Here is a 19,701-nt window from a genome sequence, read left to right on the forward strand (position 1 = left end):
TAATACAGGGGTCAGCAACTATAACCCACTAGCCAGTCACCTATATTTGTAAAAAGGCTTTACTGGAACACAGCCATGCCCATTCATTTATGTATTGTCTATGGCAACATTCTCATGACAACAGCTAAATAGTCAGTAGCCAGAGACCACAATGCCTACAAAGCCTAAAATATTTTCGAGCTGGCCCTTTAAGAAAAAGCTTACCAATTCCTGATTTAATATACCTTGAACTTCTTTCCCAATCAGTACACAGAGCTTTCTTAATCTGTTTTATGACTAAGTAGTCCATTTAATACTATAAAATAATGTATCAAAATAATAATGCTAATTAAGGACATTTAGATTGCTTCCAATATCCTGTTATATAACATTAAAGCTAATATCTTTGGCATAAATAATTTCCATATGTAGGAGTTTATCTGTAGAAAGCTTTCCCCAAACTGAATTGCAAGGATCAAAACTGAATTTTGTTCAATGTTACCAAATTGCCCTCCATTAAATTTTACTAATTTATTTTTCCACCAGCAACATGTGTTTCCTCATACCTTCAGTAAGTTATATAATTTTCAAATTCGTGCAGTAGATTAAAATGGCATCTTAGTATGGTTTTTATATTTGCATTTTCTTATGAGATTAAGCATGTTACATTTCTTTTTCTGTTTACTATTTACACTATTTTTCTACTAGGTTATTGTCTTGAATTGTTTTTCCAGAAATCCTGGAATGTAGGCACTTGGGATCTTGATCAGAAAGAAATCTGAAATATTTATTTGTCTCTCAGCTTTCTGGGTTAAAGAGATATTATTAATTATCTTATTTATTTTATCTTAATATCTCTTAAAATATTAAAGAGATCTATTTTCAGCCTCTAAACTACCTTTGCATTATTTGACAATCTTCATTTGCTCTTATAAAATGGTTTCTTTCAGCTGAAAATAATTCTTTTATAACTTACATTCTTTATTTTAATCTAAGTAGAAAAAGCCATCTTTAAAGGATTTTAAAAGTCTTCTTGAAGGGTTAGACATATTCTGAGAGGCAAAGACACAATAGATTTACCACCCACAAACAAAATAACACTTCAAATTCTTCTAAAATAGACTGGGTTAATGAAACTAAGATCTAAAAACTACAATCCAGCAGTTTTCAGGATTCATAAAAGAATATGATTCTACATGGTTGTGATTTCCCATTTCAAACAGGACTTGAACCCAAGAATCTCTCTTTCCTTAGCAACTATAAACTCACAGCACTAAATTTCTGAAATAATTATAACTGAGGTATCTGGCGTTCAGCACAACTAAAACAGCATTTCATTAATTTACAAACAGGCCCCAATACACATGTCAGTCTGTCAGCTTCAAAGCTGCTTATACTTGTAAACTTAGACATTTAAAAATTCTCAACAGGAACAAATTGGACAAACTGATAAGACAAATATGCTTACACAGGAAAAAAGTATTTTAATGACCACAAGAATAGTTAATTTATGCATATTTAAGTATATTATGTTTTGCAAACAGATCTGTTAGAAAAGGCCTTTATTGAAATTTCAAAAAGAAAAGAACACAATCAAAAGGCTAGCTGACATAAACAGTACTGATATTCAGCCTGAGTATAACAATAGCAAATTCACAGGTGTTTGCTGTGGCACAAACAGAATCCTAAAAATTTTATCTGAGACCCAAACTTGAGCAGAATTTACCTGAATTCTGAAGCACTACAATCATGTCCCTTTTTCAGGACTTAGAGTTTACTTCTTGTGGCAAAGTTATGACTTTAATACGGATAAAGACTTTGCTATGTTTTGTTAAGCTTATTTTTAAGGATTTTTGAAAAACTCATCTTATATGCTCTAAGGAAACCAATCTAAATTAAACAAGCAAAACAAAATGACAGAGGAAGAAATATGTACATTTTCCACTGGGTACCAGAATGACAAAAAAAAAGTTTCATATTTTGATGCTCTTGATTTAAAATTCATACATCCCTGCCTACTTTTATAGCATTGATTACTATCAGAGAAGGGAAATGGGTAACTGGGGAGGAGACTATATCCTTTGAAACCTTTAAAATTTTGAATCCTGTAAAATACCTATTTAAAACATTTTCAAATTATTCTTTTACATTAAAATAACCTGTTAGAAACATTAAAGTTAATTCATTCTTTTCTCACCAGTCTACATTTTATCTGTCCACAGTGATAAAAATACTACCACCACCACTACCACCAGGTGAGTAACAGTAAAATGACACTCGCGCTGGTCCCTGAAGCGCCTTAGCCGTGGCCCTCACTGTGGCCGACGCCGCTACGCTGACAGGGCACTGTGGTGACACACGTGATTCAATGGCAACTAGGTAGGGATGAAGCCACATTCAAAGTGCTAGAGATTACGCTGACATACGCATCTGGCATTCAGCCTTCCGAAAATACCCAAACTTTGGTATATTCCAACTGTAAAGAGTCTTATCTCACAATCTACTTTTCATAAACAAAGATATTTTGATTATTTAGAAATACTTGGACTTTATGTTTACAAAGGCTAGTAAAATATATGATCTATTATTTTATAGATAGTACATACATTGAGTATACCAACTAGAATCTTTAAGATTTTTGAAAACAGCAATATTTATAAAAGTTCCCTAAACTGAAAACATTTATTTATAAAAAGTATGAAAAATAAGGAAATATGAGACTAGATTATGATTTTAACAGTTGTAGAATATTTAATGTAGGACCACTGATAAAAATTAACAAAATAACTTGTAGCACTTATTAGAGTAAACAAAGGTAGCCTTAAAGAATAAAAGAAAATTATTAATAGGAAAAAGAAAAAAAAAGATCACTTCATTTGACATAGAAAAGGCATTTGACAAATGCAACATCCTTTCATGACAAAAACTCTCAGGAAATAGAAGAGAGGGAAAATTTCTCAATATCAAAAAAGGGTATTCATAAAAAACCTAGAGTTAAAATTACACTCAAAAGTAAAAGACTGAAAGCTTTCCCTCTAAGACCAGAAACTAGATAAGGATGTACTTCCAGAGATATTTAAATGGGAAAGGAAGAGGCAAAAACTACCTTTATTCACAAACAAGATGATCTTTTATGTAGGAACTCCCAAAGAATCAACAAGAAAGCTATTAGAGCCACTAAACAAATTAAGCAAAGTTGCAACACATAAAAATAAACACATTAAAAAAAATCAGTTCTGTTTCTATCCATCGGCAAAGAACAGTCAGAAGAGGAAATGAAGAAAACAGTTCCATTTATATAACATGAAAAAGAATGAAAAACTTAGAATTAAATCTAACCAAGGAGATGCTACACTGAAAACTTATATACTGAAACTTAAAAAACAAGGCTGAAAGATATTAAAGAATACCTAAATAAATGGAAAGACATCCTATATTCATGAATTAGTGCTAGTGCTAAATCACTTCAGGTGTGTCCAACTCTTTGCAACCCTATGAACTATAACCCACCAGGCTCCTCTGTCCATAGGATTCTCTAGGCAAGAATAAAGGAGTGGGTTGCCATGCGCTTCTCCAGGGGTCTTCCCACCCAGGGATCAAGCCTACACCTTTTACGTCTCCTACATTGGCAGGTGGGTTCTTTACCACTAGCACCACCTGGGAAACATTATTCATTATTAAGATATCAATACCATCAGAAACAATCTACATATTCAACACAATCCCTGGCAATATTCCAACAGCCTCTTTCAGACAAATAGAGAAACTGATTCTGAAATTCATATAAAATTGCAAAGAGCCCCAAAGAACTAAAATAATCTTGAAAAAGAATAAAATGTACAAATCATACTTCCTGACTTCAAAACTTGCAAAGTTATAGAAATTAAAATAAGTATGGTACTGGCATAAGGACATATAGACCAATGGAATAGAACAGAGAGTCCAGAAATAAATACTTACATATGAAAAAAGTGAAAGTGTTGTTGCTCAGTCCTGTCTTGACTCTTTGCGACCCTAGGGACGGTGGCCTGCCAGGTTCCTGTCCATGGAATTCTCCAGGCAAGAATACTGGAGTGGGTTGCCATTTCCTTCTCTAGGGGAATCTTCCCAAAACAGGAATCGAACCCAGGTCTCCTGCACTGCAGGCAGATTCTTTACCAGCTGAGCAACGCCAATACATGTCACTCCTGTGATTGTGTTACATTATAAAACACTCAATGAAGTCTTATAATGTAACAGAGCCTGCTTACTCTAGAGACTTTCTTGCTAGCTTGAGGAAGTCCAAGTAGCAATTGTGAAGGCCCCCAAGGGAGTGTGAGGGACCTTCAGGAGCTGAGATAAGCTTCTAGCCCTCAGTCAGCAAGAAGCCCGGGCCTATAACCACCATGAAACAAATTCTGCCAACAATCTGCATGAGCTTGCAAGTCTATGCTTCTACAGTCAAGTCTCTGGATGAGAACAAAGTCCAGCAGATATCTTGTTTATAGCCTTTTAAGATCCTACACAGAGTGACACCATGCCCAGATCCCTACCTACACAGAAACTATATAGTATAAATGTGTGCTGTTTTAAGCAATTAAATCTATGGTATTTTGTTGCACCAATATACATCTACCTTTCAGATGCAGCAATCTCACATCTAAGAATTTACACTAAAGATACATCTCCAGCAATCCAAAAATAAACATGCACAAGGTTATTAACTGTAGCATTATAATTGCAAGATACTGCCAACTTCTTTACTTAAACGACCAAGTATAGGAGATCGAAGTAGTCTGAAACTGTTAAAAAAAAAAAAAAAAGGATTGATTAAGATCTCCATGAACTGATATACAGCTAATTTAGGATGTATCACTAAGTGAAAAAAAATCAAAGTGCAAAATAAAATATATATTATGCTGCGGTTTGTGTATAACAAAACGGGATACCTAGAGAGGGGGAAAAAATAACCTACTTACCTCCATAAAAGACAGAAAACACAAAGAAGAAGGATAAATGAAAAATCAATAATACTGATTTCCTATGCGGTAGAGTGGGGTAAAGAAAAGACAGAGGAATGAATGACATTTTTTCTGAATATCACTTTTTTTATATAGTTTTGTCAAGATGATAGTCCACAAATCAAAATATTAAAAAACCAACAGGAATGGGGGAGGAGGCAGGGACACACAACCCTAAAACTAAAAGCAAACAAAAATAAACCTAAATATACTAGATTTTACATAAAAAAATATAACCACACCTAGGGTGAGAAGGCTGAAAGGGAGCTAATTTGAGTAAACAGTGAAGAATATTTCTATTAAAAATCCTTAGACGGGAGAATACTTCCTGGCAAATCCTGAACTCCTTTTGGTAGTTTTGTTTTTCCTATAATATGGAGGTAACAATTCTGAAACTTTTGTGTGTATTGTACAAAAAGAAAATGTTAGTTGCTCAGTAGTGTCCGACTCTTTGCGACCCCACAGACTGTAGCTTGCCAGGCTCCTCTGTCCATGGACTTCTCCAGGCAATAATACTGGAGTGGGTAGTCAGTCCCTTCTCCAAGGGATCTTCTTCCCAACCCAGGGATCGAACCCAGGTCTCCCACATTACAGGCAGATTCTTTACCATCTGAGCTACCAGGGAAGCCCAAGTATTGTAGGACTGAGTGAGTAAGCAAATATACTGATGTCAGAAGTCAGGTTTTTCACTGTGGAAGAGACTGAGAGACAGAGAGAATGGGGGAAAGCTACAGGAGGAATCCAACAGGGTTGGATTAGAATTGAAAGTACCAATATGAACTCATGATCTCTTGTGTTTGGGGTGTGTGTTTAAGTTCTATCTGATCCATAAGCAATGACATCTTAGGGACAATGACATGCCTAGTGCCAGATCTTGGTCTCTACACTCCATTCTACATTAAAAGGAACCAGGTCCTTGGGAAAATACCCACTCCAGGACTTAAGCAGGGAAGATACAAGATTGAACTGAAATGTCTTTATTATTCCAGAAAGTAAAGAAGTGCTCCAAAAACTAACTGAAGCATGCCATGCCAAAAGGACATAGGCACCAACCAACTGGAATCCTACTGGCCAAACCTGAGGAAATTTAAAGAAGAAAATTTAAAAAACAATGGTAGTGGATTATAACCTACTGAATAAATAGGAACCATGAGTCACCCCTGTAATAGACAGATAAGAATATTAACAGGATGCTGGTAACTGTAGTTAGAAAATCACCATTCCACAAACATCATAACAAGGTTAGTTCATGCAAGATTCAATGGATGACAATTTTAGGAGGGAGAGGATTTGCAAAGGAGCAGGATACTAACTGCATGGTCTCAAAGTATCTCCTCAACAACTGCTTATTAGTTGCAAGAAGAGAAACAGTAACTAAATAGTGGGAAGAACCAAATAACATCTTGATTAAAATCAATGAGGGACTAACAGACATTGCATATCTCTGAACGTAATATCCTGAAAAGGATACAATATCAACTCTGTATTATTTTGAGGGAGGACACACAATCTAGACCTAACCATGAAGAAGCCTAAGACAATGTCAAACTGAAGAATATTCTATAAAATTACTTCCTCATATTCTTCAAAAATGTCAATGTCATGAAAGTTAAAAAAAAACAAGACCAAGGAACTCTTCCAGATTAAAGACTAAGACATCAGAATTAAACCTAACATCCTTGACTGGATCCTAGACTGAACAGAAAAATAAGTATTACAGAGGACATTATCAGGATAATTTGTGAAGTTTAAATATAGACCATAGATAAGAAGACAGTATTCAAATTTAAATTTCTTCAATCTGGTGACTGCACTGGGTTTATGTAAGAGAATATCGTTGTTCTTAAGAAAAAGCTCAAATAATAAGCAGTAAAAAACATGATATAATACAAACTGACGTCTCAAATAGTTTAAATAATTGTGTATATGTACTGCCGTGGATAAACACATAAAAGAGGGAAGAATGAAGGGAAGTAGGAAAAGGAAACAAAAAAGCAAATGTAAAATGCTAAGAATTGGTGAATTTAGGTGAAAAATACACGGGAGCTCTCTATACAATTCATACAACTTCTTGGGTAACTTTGAACTTATTTCAAAATAAAATGTTTGCAAAAAAGAGAAGGGACATACGCATATGTATTAAAATTTCTGAACAGATACATCTAAACTTAAAGATGTCAATCAACAAAGAGGGGAAGATGAGGAAAAGGAGGTTTTCTTTCCTCAAAGATCCTAGACTGAACTCCATCCATTGGTTCTCTTTAAAGAGAGAACCTCTGAGTCAGGTTCCTAACCTGGGATCCATGGACCAAAGAGGTCTATGGAAAGAATTCACTATACCTACAAGCGGGTGAAAAAAAAATTATATTTTAATTTCATTAGCCTTTAACTGATATGTTTCTATCAACTGTGAATGCAGCCAACAAACAACAGTAGCTTTAGAAGTACCCGTGACTTTATCACCAACAGAAATTATATATATTTTCACTTCATATTAGCTGTTGAGATTCTCAAAATAACATATAGTATTCAGGTATTTTCAAAATCTATTAAAATCTCCTTTTAAGACTTATTTAATGTGATACATGATAAAAAAAGCAGGTTATATCACAAGCTTGCTTAAGCATTTTGATAACCATATTTCAAAATACCTGGTTTCTTTGCAATCCTACGTATGTCACTTTAATTATTTAGAAATGTTTTACTGAAAAAGAAAATATGGGCTTCAGACTGTTCAAAGTTTTCATGGCATAAAAAAGTTAAGAATCTCTTCTCTGAGCTGTAGATCGCTCATTTGCATACACATATGCCATAAAGAGAAAAATTAAAATAGCCTAGAGCTTTTCACTCTGCCATAAAGTAAATTATAAAAGGATAGATATCATTGATAACGAACATTCCATCTAACCATTATTTAATTTCTAGATAATTTCCCATAGTGCTAAAACAATAATTATTCAAAACATTAACTGCAATCTCACACAGATGAAGCACCCAAGAACTGCACATATAACAACACACACCAACACATGAAAAAATACAGGCACACAACAACTGTGAAAATGAATCAAGGCTGTGAAATTTCTCTCAGAGAAACTCAGTGCTTACATAGCTTAAAGAAATTGGTTAAAAAGCAAGATACTATTTACCATTTCTCTTTTGGGAAATTTTTTAAAATTTCTTTAATGATTGGTTGGTAGCAGGCATCCCTTTCTGCTTTCCCAGTTTCACTCCAGTCTCTCACAAACTGTTTCAATGTGGATTTTAACTTATCCATGTCAAACGTAGATGCTGGCATAATCTTTCCATTCCCCTGTTTAAAAAACAGAAATCAATTAGTTTTTCAGAAAGTAATCACTCTTGCATATGGTTACAGTTAAATAATCATGCTATAAAGATCCCTTATAGATGGTTTAGAGGGTAAATCACTAGCCTCTCACCTCAACCTGAGTTCAGGTGCAGCTTGAGATCCTAAATGAAAAGAGTTTGGTGGTCTCACTTCTACCCTCAATAAATTATGACCCATTAATCATGAAGCCACCATCTAACTAAGCAACCTGTACTCAGGAGAGGATCGGAACTGGACTGCTATGGAGACCAAACTGTAAGAGAGGGAAGAAAGTTCCTTCAGGTCACTCATGGGACAGCATGGACAGGCTCAAGTGGCCCAACTGTATCTACCCTGTGGATACAAAAAGGACTTGAGCTCCTATTTCTGCCAGTCCCTTGAGAGTTATAAGTAAAAATTAATTTTTTAAAGTAAAAGATGAATATCAATAGATATGATTCTGAAAATATCAAGGTGAATTAATTTTACATAGCTAGTAAAATTGTTTATAAAAAAATATAAGTCACTAACTCCACATGCTGTAATAGTCAGAACACTATGTGAAAAGTGTATCAAAATGCCAACAATTATCTTAGTATGTTGAGGGGGGAAAAAAAAATCTGCCAACAAATCCAGTTTCTGGTATACTGCGCTATCAAGCCTAATAAAAGGGACTGAACATAATAAGTGAAAATATTCTCCCAGTAGAGCAAATGAGCTGTGCAAAATTACAGAAACGAAATCCAGAAAGATCTCAAAATATAGAGATTAAATCCTAAAATAAAAACAAAGAGAACAAAATTTCACATACATCTTCTCCATATTCTTTATTTTCAAACATATGTATGCAATCATTCACAATGGTCAGTAGTATTTCTTGATTATGATCAACACATTTCCGGATCTTGTCCAAGTGAAGAAGAAACTGAGGAAGTAGTTTCTGTTGATTAGCTGGGAGTGATCGAAACTGTCTTTCTGTTCGGTGCACTCGCTCATGCATACTGGTGCTAAAACATAAAAGGTGTTTTTTTAATTGGCAAAAGAATTCTCACCAGAGGCCAATCTTAAAATATTTTAAGGTTGTCTTCCTGTACAGATTATTTCCCTAAAATGTATACTGTCCAGCCATTTACAACCTTTCAGTTTTTTAAAGGATATTGACTTATGAAGTTTTCTATGTTGACATCATATTACAAACTCTGTAAGCAACTAAACAAAAGACCAATAGTTTAAAACATCTGCATCAATTAGAAGGGAGGAAAAAAAGCAAACATAAAGAGGATTAATGCACAATAAGTTTATTTTTATGATTTCAATTTCCAAAAAAGGTTTTCAGCAAAACAGCTGAATGCTTTAGATTTATCCATCAAGTAGCAGAATGCTGCTCTAAAATCAGAATACACACAAACTGTGTTTTAAAATTATTGAGTCAACCAAGTTGAACTTTTTAAAAATATTGTAAATGATCTTACATGCCACAAAAGTAGTAAACAAATGAAAAACTGAAATTCTATAGCTTTTTATACAACAACATTCACAACAATTTCCAGATAACTCTAAAGGTCACTCTGAAGACAACCAATTTATAAAACCTAAAAGGAACATCATTTCTAAGTTATATATTACACTCACAATGAAATATCATTTTACATCAGTCAGACAGATGGGCAAAATTTAAACGACTATATGAAATATTGGTAAAAATTTGGAAGATTTAAAATATTTATATTCTGATTGATGGTGGGTGCATAAATTAGTACAACCACTTCAGAAAATTTAGCATTACCTAGTAAAAATATGCACACTCCCTATGACCTAACAATCATACACACCTTAGACACAAAATCAAGAAACTCTTGCAAATGGGCACATGACACATGAATAAGTCTCATCACAGCACTGCAAGAAATAACAAGAAAAAAATCTGGAAACAACCCAGAAAGTCCATCTCCAATAGACTGAACAAAGAAAATACAATATAGTTGTACAACAGAATACAATCAATAAATACAGCTACACACAATAAAATGGATAAAACTCAGGAACAAAATATTTGTTGGAAAAAAGCAAGTTGCAGAAAAATACATAATGTACAAATTTCATCTTATATAAAAATAAGCAATATATTGTAGGGACTGAACATACGTAGAAAAACTACAAGGAAAGCAAGGAAATGAAAATTCAGAAAAATGTCCTTTGAGGGGAAAATGATAAGATATTGTTCTTTTTTTAAACTGGGTGATAGATGTTCACTACATCATTCTTTACATTTTACATATACAAATAAACAAATACATAAATGCATGATGTGTTTCTTTTAAACGTTCATGGCATTTACTCAGTACTAAATGGAAATGAAAAATATTCTTTTTCATTTGGTTGTGTGAATCCCTCTAGTCATCCAGATAATTCTCTCATTTTTATCTTCTTATGTCAAATCAGTGTCTAATTTCTGAACAGTCCCATCTAAGGAGATTCTGAAGAAACCCTTGACAAAACGTATGCAAAAACCTGGTCACATTTTTAGAAGACTGTGCGTGGTGGTATTCTGAGGGCGGTTAGGGATAATGTAAACTGGAGTTGGCAGTGGTTGCACCAATTGTTGCTGCTTTTTCTTTTTTTTTTAATAACCCCTGGAGACAGTCTAATAGTGACCTCTGGAGTCCAACAGATCTGGACTGAAATCCAGGTTATGCTACCTATTCGCTATGTGACTCTTGGCAAGTTACTTCCTTTCTCTGTGCCTAAACTGCCTCATCCACATGAACAAGGAATATATAACAATGATGATAATGATAGAAGCTATGACTTATTGAGATTTAGTAAGTGTCAGGCACTAAACCAAGTCACTATAAAACTCCATGAGGCAAATACCAGTATATCCCTCTGCCTACCTAACACACTTCACCAAAATGATAACAAAATAATGCATACTACACACTTAGCCCAGTGCCTAAAACATAATTAGAGCTCAAATATAGGAGGTATATCTAATTTATAAAATTAATGTATACATAGTGAAAATATGAAAAATACAGAGCAGTAAAAATACTCAGTGGGGGGTAAGTTCCTAATAATTCCTCTTCTAGAGGTAAGCACTTCTAACTCTTTGGCATATTTCTGCTCTATCGCTGTTGTTTAAGACAAAGTAATCTAATACCTTTCTAGTCAAAAATGCAGCATGTTACTTGGAAGTGGTTGGAAGTGGAGAATCACCGTCCCATGCAAGACCTACTGAAATGTAATCTGCCTTTTAACAAGATCATCAAATGACTCACATGGATATTAAAGTTTTACAAACACTTGAAATTCTTCATCCTTATCAAAATAATTTTCCCAGGGCAGAAAAAAAGTTCTCAAACGACTACATGACAAACGACTAAAAGGACTGCTCATCATCCCATCTTACACAACGAAAATTTACTTAGCTATTTCCCAAATATTGGGCATCTAGATACTTTTACCTGACTACACAATGTACTTTTTGTATTCAAAATCTATCTATATTCTAGAGGGAAAAAAATTACCACAAATTCCCAAAAGAATTACCACATCAGAAAAGGTAAGAATGTGTAAAGTTCTTGAAACAAACTGATTTTCAGAAAAACTGTATCAATTGACAATGCTATCAGTAGAGTGTGACACCAAGGAACTACTTAAAGTCAGCAAACAGCAGAGCTGCAACCATTTATAATTTACTGTCAACAGGTTAAAGAGTCTCATAGTAACTCCTTCCTTGAATTCCTTGGCCCTGGATGCCCTACAATCTCCCTCTGAGCACACCTCAAAACTCAGCATTCCCAACCTGAACTTAGCACATGTCCCACCAAAGAAATGTGTACTTCTTCCTAAATGGCTGCTGTTGATCAATGGTACACCATACATCCACCAAGTCAGAAACTAACAAGTCATCCTAAAATGCCTCTACTCACAGCTCACACGATCAAGATGACCAGAATCCTTTTGTGCATGCAAGCATGTTAAGTCACTCAGTCGTGCCTGACTTTTTGTGACCCCCATAGACTGCAGCCTGCCAGGCTCCTCTGTCTGTGGGATTTTTTAACTGGGGCTAATTTAACTGGCTCTTCTGTAAATGCTTACATCACCGACGTGCTTAAGACAGCGGCAGACAAGTTATGACCTCCTGGCTACTTGGCCTGCTTTTGTAAAGAGTTCTACTGGAACACAGCTATGCTCATTCCTTCACACCCTACCTGTGGTTGCTTTCACACAAGCACACAGGCCTACAGCTTTAACAAAGACCACCTAGCTCTCAGAGTTTAAAATATTCATTGCCTGGCTCTTTAAGAAAAGAGCCAACCCTGTTTTAAAGGAATGTTTTACAACCTTCAGACTCTCCTTGGTTCTGAACTGAGTCAGCATTAAGAGGCCACATCCTTGGGTACCTCAGAGGAGAAAGTAGGGTCAGTGGCTATATTTCCTCCAGTGTATCCCTACCTCAAGCTCCCTCTACAAGGCAGTGACCCCAACTCTGACTCAGTCACCTTTTATAAGAGTGGGTCCAATGATAGATCTGGCCAAGAGTCACAGACCCATTCCTCCGCTCCTGTTGAACTGTTCTAGAATTTCAAACAGGGAAACATATCTATTCAGCAGAGTGTCTCAACCCATTTTAAATATTTATTAAATACCCAAAGTTGAAACTGTCTCACTAGCATCACTGCTTACTAATACAGGGTAAATTTTTAGTTAATGCTCTTAGATTTCAGGCCAGACTCTACCACAATTTGGTTGGACAATCCTGTGCAAGTTGCTTACTTATTTAAATGCCTACGCCCTCACCTGTAAAAATGAGCTCTGCTGCTGCTGCTGCTGCTAGGTCGCATCAGTCTCGGCCGACTCTGTGTGACCCCATAGACGGCAGCCCACCAGGCTCCGCCGTCCCTGGGATTCTCCAGGCAAGGACACTGGAGTGGGCTGCCATTTCCTCCCCCATGAGCTCTGCATCTCAGTGTTTAAGATCCCACCTAACTGCTATTTCTAAAAGTAGGACATTTCTGACCAGACCTTTGATATTTCAAATGTAGCATATCCTATATCAGTCGGTATCTCCATTTATAACAAAAGTGGTAACTTAAGGCTAACATTTTTTGCTATTCAGTACAATGCTATAATCATTTTACCTTAGTGAGACTATGTCATCTAAGCAAAATCTGTAGAAAGTACAAAATTGAAAGCCACTGGAAAGAGAAAATATTAATCAGAACACACTTCTTGCCTCACGACCTTTATCTAAATCTCCTATATCCTGACGAAAAGACAGTGAGCAGTAAAACCCAGTTCTCCAATATCTGGATGTACCTGCTAACAGTCTAGAATAGGACTGTCCCTAAGAACTTACTACAATGATGGAAAGGCTTACATCTGCACTGTCCAAGACAGCAGACAATAGCCACATGTGGCTACTGAGCACCTGAAATATGGCTACCTAGACTGAAAAGACGAACTGTAAATCTTACTACATTTTAATTAATTTAAGCTTAAATTCAGCCAGATGTGATTAGTGGCTATTATATTGGGCAGTATAGGTCTGTGAGATTATAAAATGTTGCAAAGTAATAATTCAGTGTTTTCTGCAACACAATCCTTTCCATAATTCTAAATATATGTTTAACTGTATACTATTTTTAGTATAAGGGATTTCCATTTTTTTCTTTGAGTACATACAAATAAAAAGGATTGTTGTAAAAAATGAAATTTTCCTCGATCTCACACTGAACTGCTACAGAAGAGGGAGAAGAGTGTAGGAAACAGTATCACAACCACCTGAACACACACACACTGTCCTTTTCTGTATTACCACACTTGGGTCCTACTAGTTTCAGATCAAAATCCCTTGCCCTCCCCCACAAAAAGGCCCAGCTGATACTTAATCATAAATATCAATTCTAAAGTAGTCCTAATACCTACTACGCCTAATATACAAACACACATTTCAGCTGTGTCTACTACAGTCCCAGGACATTTCCCAATATTCTTTCTACATTTTTCAACATTAAAATATACCAGACTTTTCCCCTTCTTTCTTTTGAAGGACCAATTTTTTCACGGTACTTGTCCTGATTGTTTTCATAGTGTTCAAATCTGTATTTTTGTATGTAGAGGGAAATAATTTTCTCAACACTAATCGCTAATAAATATTGTCATGAAGGAGTTCTTGTTTAATAAACGGACGTGTAAAAAAAAAATATATATATATATACCAGACTTTTCTATACCTACCACTTTGAGCTACCTAATGTCAGCTTCTTCCTCTCCCTGTGTGGTTCTTCCAGACATAATACTTACAACAAATTCAATTCTCTGGTTGTCTGTCTTTCTCCCTCTGTTGATAACTAATAAAAATCCCCGTACTACTAATTCCCTTCAGAGCTCCGTAAGTAGTGTGGTCCATGGTTCATACGCCTGGGTTTAATTAGTAAATTATTTCATCAAGATCTTTCAACCTCAAAAATTCATGTCACAAATGTAATCAGAGTCTAAAAAAGCTTTTATTAAGCAAGTTTTGAAATTCAGAATAGTAACAAACTAACCATCAGTTACAAACTTGACAGACTATCTGGGAATGACAAATGTACTTCTTTGCTACTACTCGTCCCGTTAAAAATAGAGTTCCAACAAAACGCCAGGCACTGGTGACATAAAAATAAATAAGGATCAGTCCCTGCCCTTGAGGAGGTCAGTCAAGCAATATTAAAAAATTTGCATAAAGCACAGTAGGAGCCCATCTAAGGGAACAGTTTTACTTGAGTAGGAGGTCACATCTATCTGATTCCAAATGCAGACTCAGAACACAGTGGTCGGTGGACTCATCCCTCATACGAATAAAAGTGCTTTCTTTACCTGAAAACCCAGTTGTTTTAAGTCCCCTTCAGATCTTGTAATTACAAGTTTGTGACTAAGCTACTTTTAGATTTATTTATAAGAAAGTGCAAGTTAGGAAGTTTAAAAATCCTACCACGATGCCCAATCCAGTGAGAAATCGATACATATTTGCAGAAAAGATCATAAAGGCGGCTCCTACAGTGTTTTCTCATTTCCCTCCCTAAAAATTTGCAAATTTTAGAACATCCGGACTATCTGCGACCTTAATTTCACCCACCAGTTAAAGACACCGAGTGGCATCATTCACTGACTCACCACAAAAGTGCCTGTGCGTTCCCCGCGCCAAATGGGGGGTGGGGATAGGGGACCACAAGTGCCTGTGCGCTCACAGCGCCGGGGGGGCGGGGGAGGGGGTGCTGGGGCGGGGAGGGCCGGGGGATCTTAATGCTGCCCTCAACAAGAACTGGCAACAGTTTGGGGAAAAATGTCCTACAGCATCCCACGTGTAGGTGAACTTGGGCTCTCCGTCTGTTCAGTTTGGAGGACATCGACAACACAAACAAATCATGCCCAGCACTGGACGATTTTACCATCAACATCTTCTATCTGAAATTCTTACAGCACTTTTCCGGTCATCCCCACGGGCCTCAAGGCCAAACCTTTAACGAGGGATGGAAGGCAAGAGGGATAATCTGATCCTGAGGTCAGAAGACATGAGGCTGAGCAGCAGACGGCGCGGCAGACACGCGGGTGTGCTGGGCCGGGAGGGGCTAAGGTGGTGCGAGATGACTCGGGGGCCCGGAGGTCAGCTCAGGCGGCCCGGTTCCGACGCCCCGGAGGCGTGGCGTCCGGCCGGTCCGCCGCAAGCGGCTGGCGCCCCGACGGGCTGAGCCGGGGTCCGCCACGGGCTCCTTACCCGTAGTAGCGGAAGGCATTTATGATCTTCCAGAAGTGCTCGCGCTCGAGCCTCTCCTCCTCTTCCTCCGTACTGCGCGCGGCCGCCGGCGCCGAAACTGCCGCGGCGGAGCCCAAACGCCCGGCGGAGAACTGCACTTCCACCTCCTCGCTCCCGCCGCCTCCCCCGCGGCCGCCGCCGCCTCCCCCGCAGCCCTCCGGCAGCTGAGAGGCCGGCGGCGGTGGGCGCCGCCGTCGCTGCATCGCCGCCGCGGCCCTCAGCCTGGCTCGCTTGCGTCTCGCCGCGACTGAAAGCGTGGTGGTGGCTGCTCGGCCTTCCTCTAGACGGCGCCCGCCGCGGACATGCCCCCCGCTCGCGGCGCGCTCCGCCCCCGCCGCCCTGAGGCCTCCATCCGCGCCGGGCTCCGCCAGGTCTTCAGAGCTCCCGGAACGACAGCGCCTGCGCATTCGAGAGCCCAACGAAGGACCGCAGCCACCTGCGCTCATTTGATGCCAGGCTTCTGCGACGGCGTGCTGACGTCACGGCGACACGTGAAGTAGGCGGGGCTAAGTGCCAGATGGGTGGGGCGAAGGAGATTGCTGGTGGGTTAGGGCTGGCCACTTAGGGGAGCCGCGTGGTTCCGGCTTTAGAGCCTGCGAGTTCTGGATGGTGGAACAGACTTTTTAACATATTGGAAAGGAAAGAAAATGCAGGAAAAAAGTTCAGCTTTGATGAATTTATTCTGCACTTTTATTTCAGAAAGTCTAGAAGGAAGGCCTTTCATTCACCCTAATTTAACTTTTAATTTCTTAAGTGAATTTCTATCTTTAATTGCATAAAGAGAGAGGGATACTGTCATCTTTCCAGTGTTTGGGGACCTAGGAAAGTCCTAATCCCACCCTGGACTGGTCATGGCAGCAGATTAGGAAAAATTCAGGACCCTATTTAGTACACGCGCTTTGGAAGACCGCCAAAGCTCTCGGGAGCCGTAGCGGTGCACGACTAATGGTACCCCATAGCAAGGTCAGAGTTAACCACTAACTCTTCGTTCACTTTTCTCTCCATTTCTCTGTGAACTCAGGAACAAAACGGCTGCCCTACCTGCACTTAGTGTTATTCTTAGAAAATAACTCATTCCACTCAATTTAATCTACCATCGAGGAAATTAGTCTTTCATAATAATGGTGCGTGCCTTCTCAGTCGCATCTCCCACTTTGCGATCCCATGAACTACATAGCCCGCCAGGCTCCTCTGTCCCTGGGATTGTCCCAGCAAGAATACTGGAACATTTGCCATTTCCTTCTCCAGGGGATCTTACCTCCCAGGGATAGAACCAGCATCTCCCCCTCCCCCACCCCGCACCCCCCTCCCCCCATCGTCTGCAATGCGAGCAGATTCTTTACCTCTGAACCATCAGGGAAGCACTTCAAAATAATGGTAAGACTGTTTCATTCTCAACAACAACAAACTTGCCCTGGGGCCACAAATTCTGGTAAAAAGATGTTATCATGTTGAAAATGAAGTGGCTTAATTTTCATAATTTAGTAATTGAAAAAAAGGCAGTGAAAAGTACTGTGGTTATTCTATGTTAATAACATATAGAAATGTTACATATTACATATAGAAATGCTACATTTCTATATAATGTTTTTATAAAGTTTAAAGTCTATTTCTTTGAATAGCAACGCAGTAACACATGGTTCAAAATTAAAAAGGGAAATGCAAAGGTTACAAATGTGGTTTCTTTACCCTGTCGCTAACCGCCCATATCCCCTTTCAGATAAATATATCGATTTCTTGGAGACTTCCCTGGTGGTGCAGTGGATAGGAACCCATCTGCCAAGGCAGGGGACATGGGTTCAATCCCTGGTCAGGGAACATTCCATATGCCAAGGAGCAACTGAATCCCACACCTCTAGAGCCTGCTAGCCACAAGTTCAAAGCCTGCAGCCTAGAACCTGTGCTCTATAACTAGAGAAGCCATAGCAATGAGAAGCCTGCACACCACAACTATAGAGTAGCCCCCATTCTCTGCAACCAGAGAAAGCCTGTGTGCAGCAAGGAAGACCCAGTGCAGCCATAAATAAATAAAGAGATAAAGCAGTGGGTATATAAAAAAAAACTAACCACCCCATAATATATATATAAATATATGTGTGTGTGTGTGTATAAATTTCTTGCTTATTTTTCCAACTTTTCTATGCAGTACCATTTCTCTTAGGGTCTGGTGCTTGGAAGTTATGTATGCTGCTGCTGCTGCTAAGTCGCATCAGTCGTGTCCGACTCTGTGCGACCCCATAGATGGCAGCCCACCAGGCTCCTCCGTCCCTGGGATTCTCCAGGCAAGAACACTGGAGTGGGTTGCCATTTCCTTCTCCAGTGAATGAAAGTGAAAAGTCGTGTCCGACTCTTTGTGACCCGTGGAGCCCACCAGGCTCCTCTGTCCGTGGAATTCTCCAAGCAAGACTACTGCAGTGGGTTGCCATGCCCTTCTCCAGCTGTTTTCATTTGTACACACAAATTATATGTATCAATTTGTTACTTGTATCACACTACTGTCAACTTAAAAAATGCACAATGTGAGGATTTGAAGTTAAGTATTATTTGGGGCAAAGTGAGTATTGCAGCCCAGGAGACAGCACCCCATTTTGCTCTGAGAATCTGTTCCAAAGAGGTAAGGGGAAGGGTCGGTATATATGGTAAAGGCGGAGCGCATGCAATCAAGCATATACTTTGGGTAGACCGTTTCTGTTAGTCTCATTTAGCTAGTCATTTAGCTAGTCATGAGAAACAGTTGTTACCATGAAGGATTTTGGTGCTCTTCTAGATATGAGGAAGTATAAGAATTGGGCTCATAAACCAACTCCTTAGAATATCTAACTATCTGAAATCTGTCCTGCCAGTGCTTCCCCGAGCACAGACAGAGTGCCTGCTTTTTCCTCTCCACCCTGAACTCCTTCAGGGACCGTTAAAGGTCAGCAGCTGCAGCAACACATGATTTAATCCTTGTAAGTGTTAGATAACAAACACCCATGGCAAGTGCCAATTTGTAGCTGACATTACCTAACATTTAATATTTTATATTTTCCTTTTCCCTATTGTATCACCTTATTTGTTCCTTACCTCATTTCTGTGAAGGAAGTCTTGTTATCTTCCTTTAACAAATGAAGAGGATTTCCCTAGTGGTCCAGTGGTTAAGAATTTACCTGCTAATGCAGGGGACACAGGTTCGTTCAATCCCTGGTCTGAGAAAATCCCACATGCCTCAAAGCAGCTAAGCCCCTGCACTACATTACTGAACCTGCATGCCTAGAGCCCACAAAGAGCAACAGGAGAAGCTACCGCCATGAAAAGCCTGCCCACCAGAACTAGAAAGTGGCCCCCACTCGCCATAACTCGAGAAAGCCTGTGCAGCATCAAAGACCTCATGCAATCAAAACTAAATAAATGTTTTAAATAATTAGCTTTAAAAAATGAAGACAGGCTCAGAAAATTAATTGCCTTATGCAGGGACACGTAAAGAGCAGAGCTGAAGTACATTTATTCATTCATTCTTTCCAACAAATGTGTTGTTCCCTCCTTTACCTCTTGCACTGAGCTAAAGGCAGCCAAAAGCTAATAGAAGCATGGACTTCTCCTTTTTGCTCTGCCAG

General features: G+C 38.5%; 1 protein-coding gene across 1 annotated transcript in view; it reads right to left on the reverse strand.

Moving 5' to 3' along the window:
* Positions 1-16,326, reverse strand: part of CARNMT1 (carnosine N-methyltransferase 1) — a 41,540-nt gene extending 25,214 nt beyond the window's left edge. The window contains exons 1-3 of the mRNA XM_061132492.1: positions 16,070-16,326; positions 9,119-9,314; positions 8,129-8,292 (exon numbers count right to left, since the gene is read on the reverse strand). Coding sequence (XP_060988475.1) covers positions 8,129-8,292; positions 9,119-9,314; positions 16,070-16,311 — 602 coding nt within the window. The 5' untranslated portion in view covers positions 16,312-16,326. The remainder of the gene's footprint in view (positions 1-8,128; positions 8,293-9,118; positions 9,315-16,069) is intronic.
* Between the last annotated feature and the right edge of the window lie 3,375 nt (positions 16,327-19,701).

The sequence above is a fragment of the Dama dama genome, chromosome 29, assembly GCF_033118175.1.
Source record: "Dama dama isolate Ldn47 chromosome 29, ASM3311817v1, whole genome shotgun sequence".
NCBI lineage: Eukaryota > Metazoa > Chordata > Mammalia > Artiodactyla > Cervidae > Dama > Dama dama.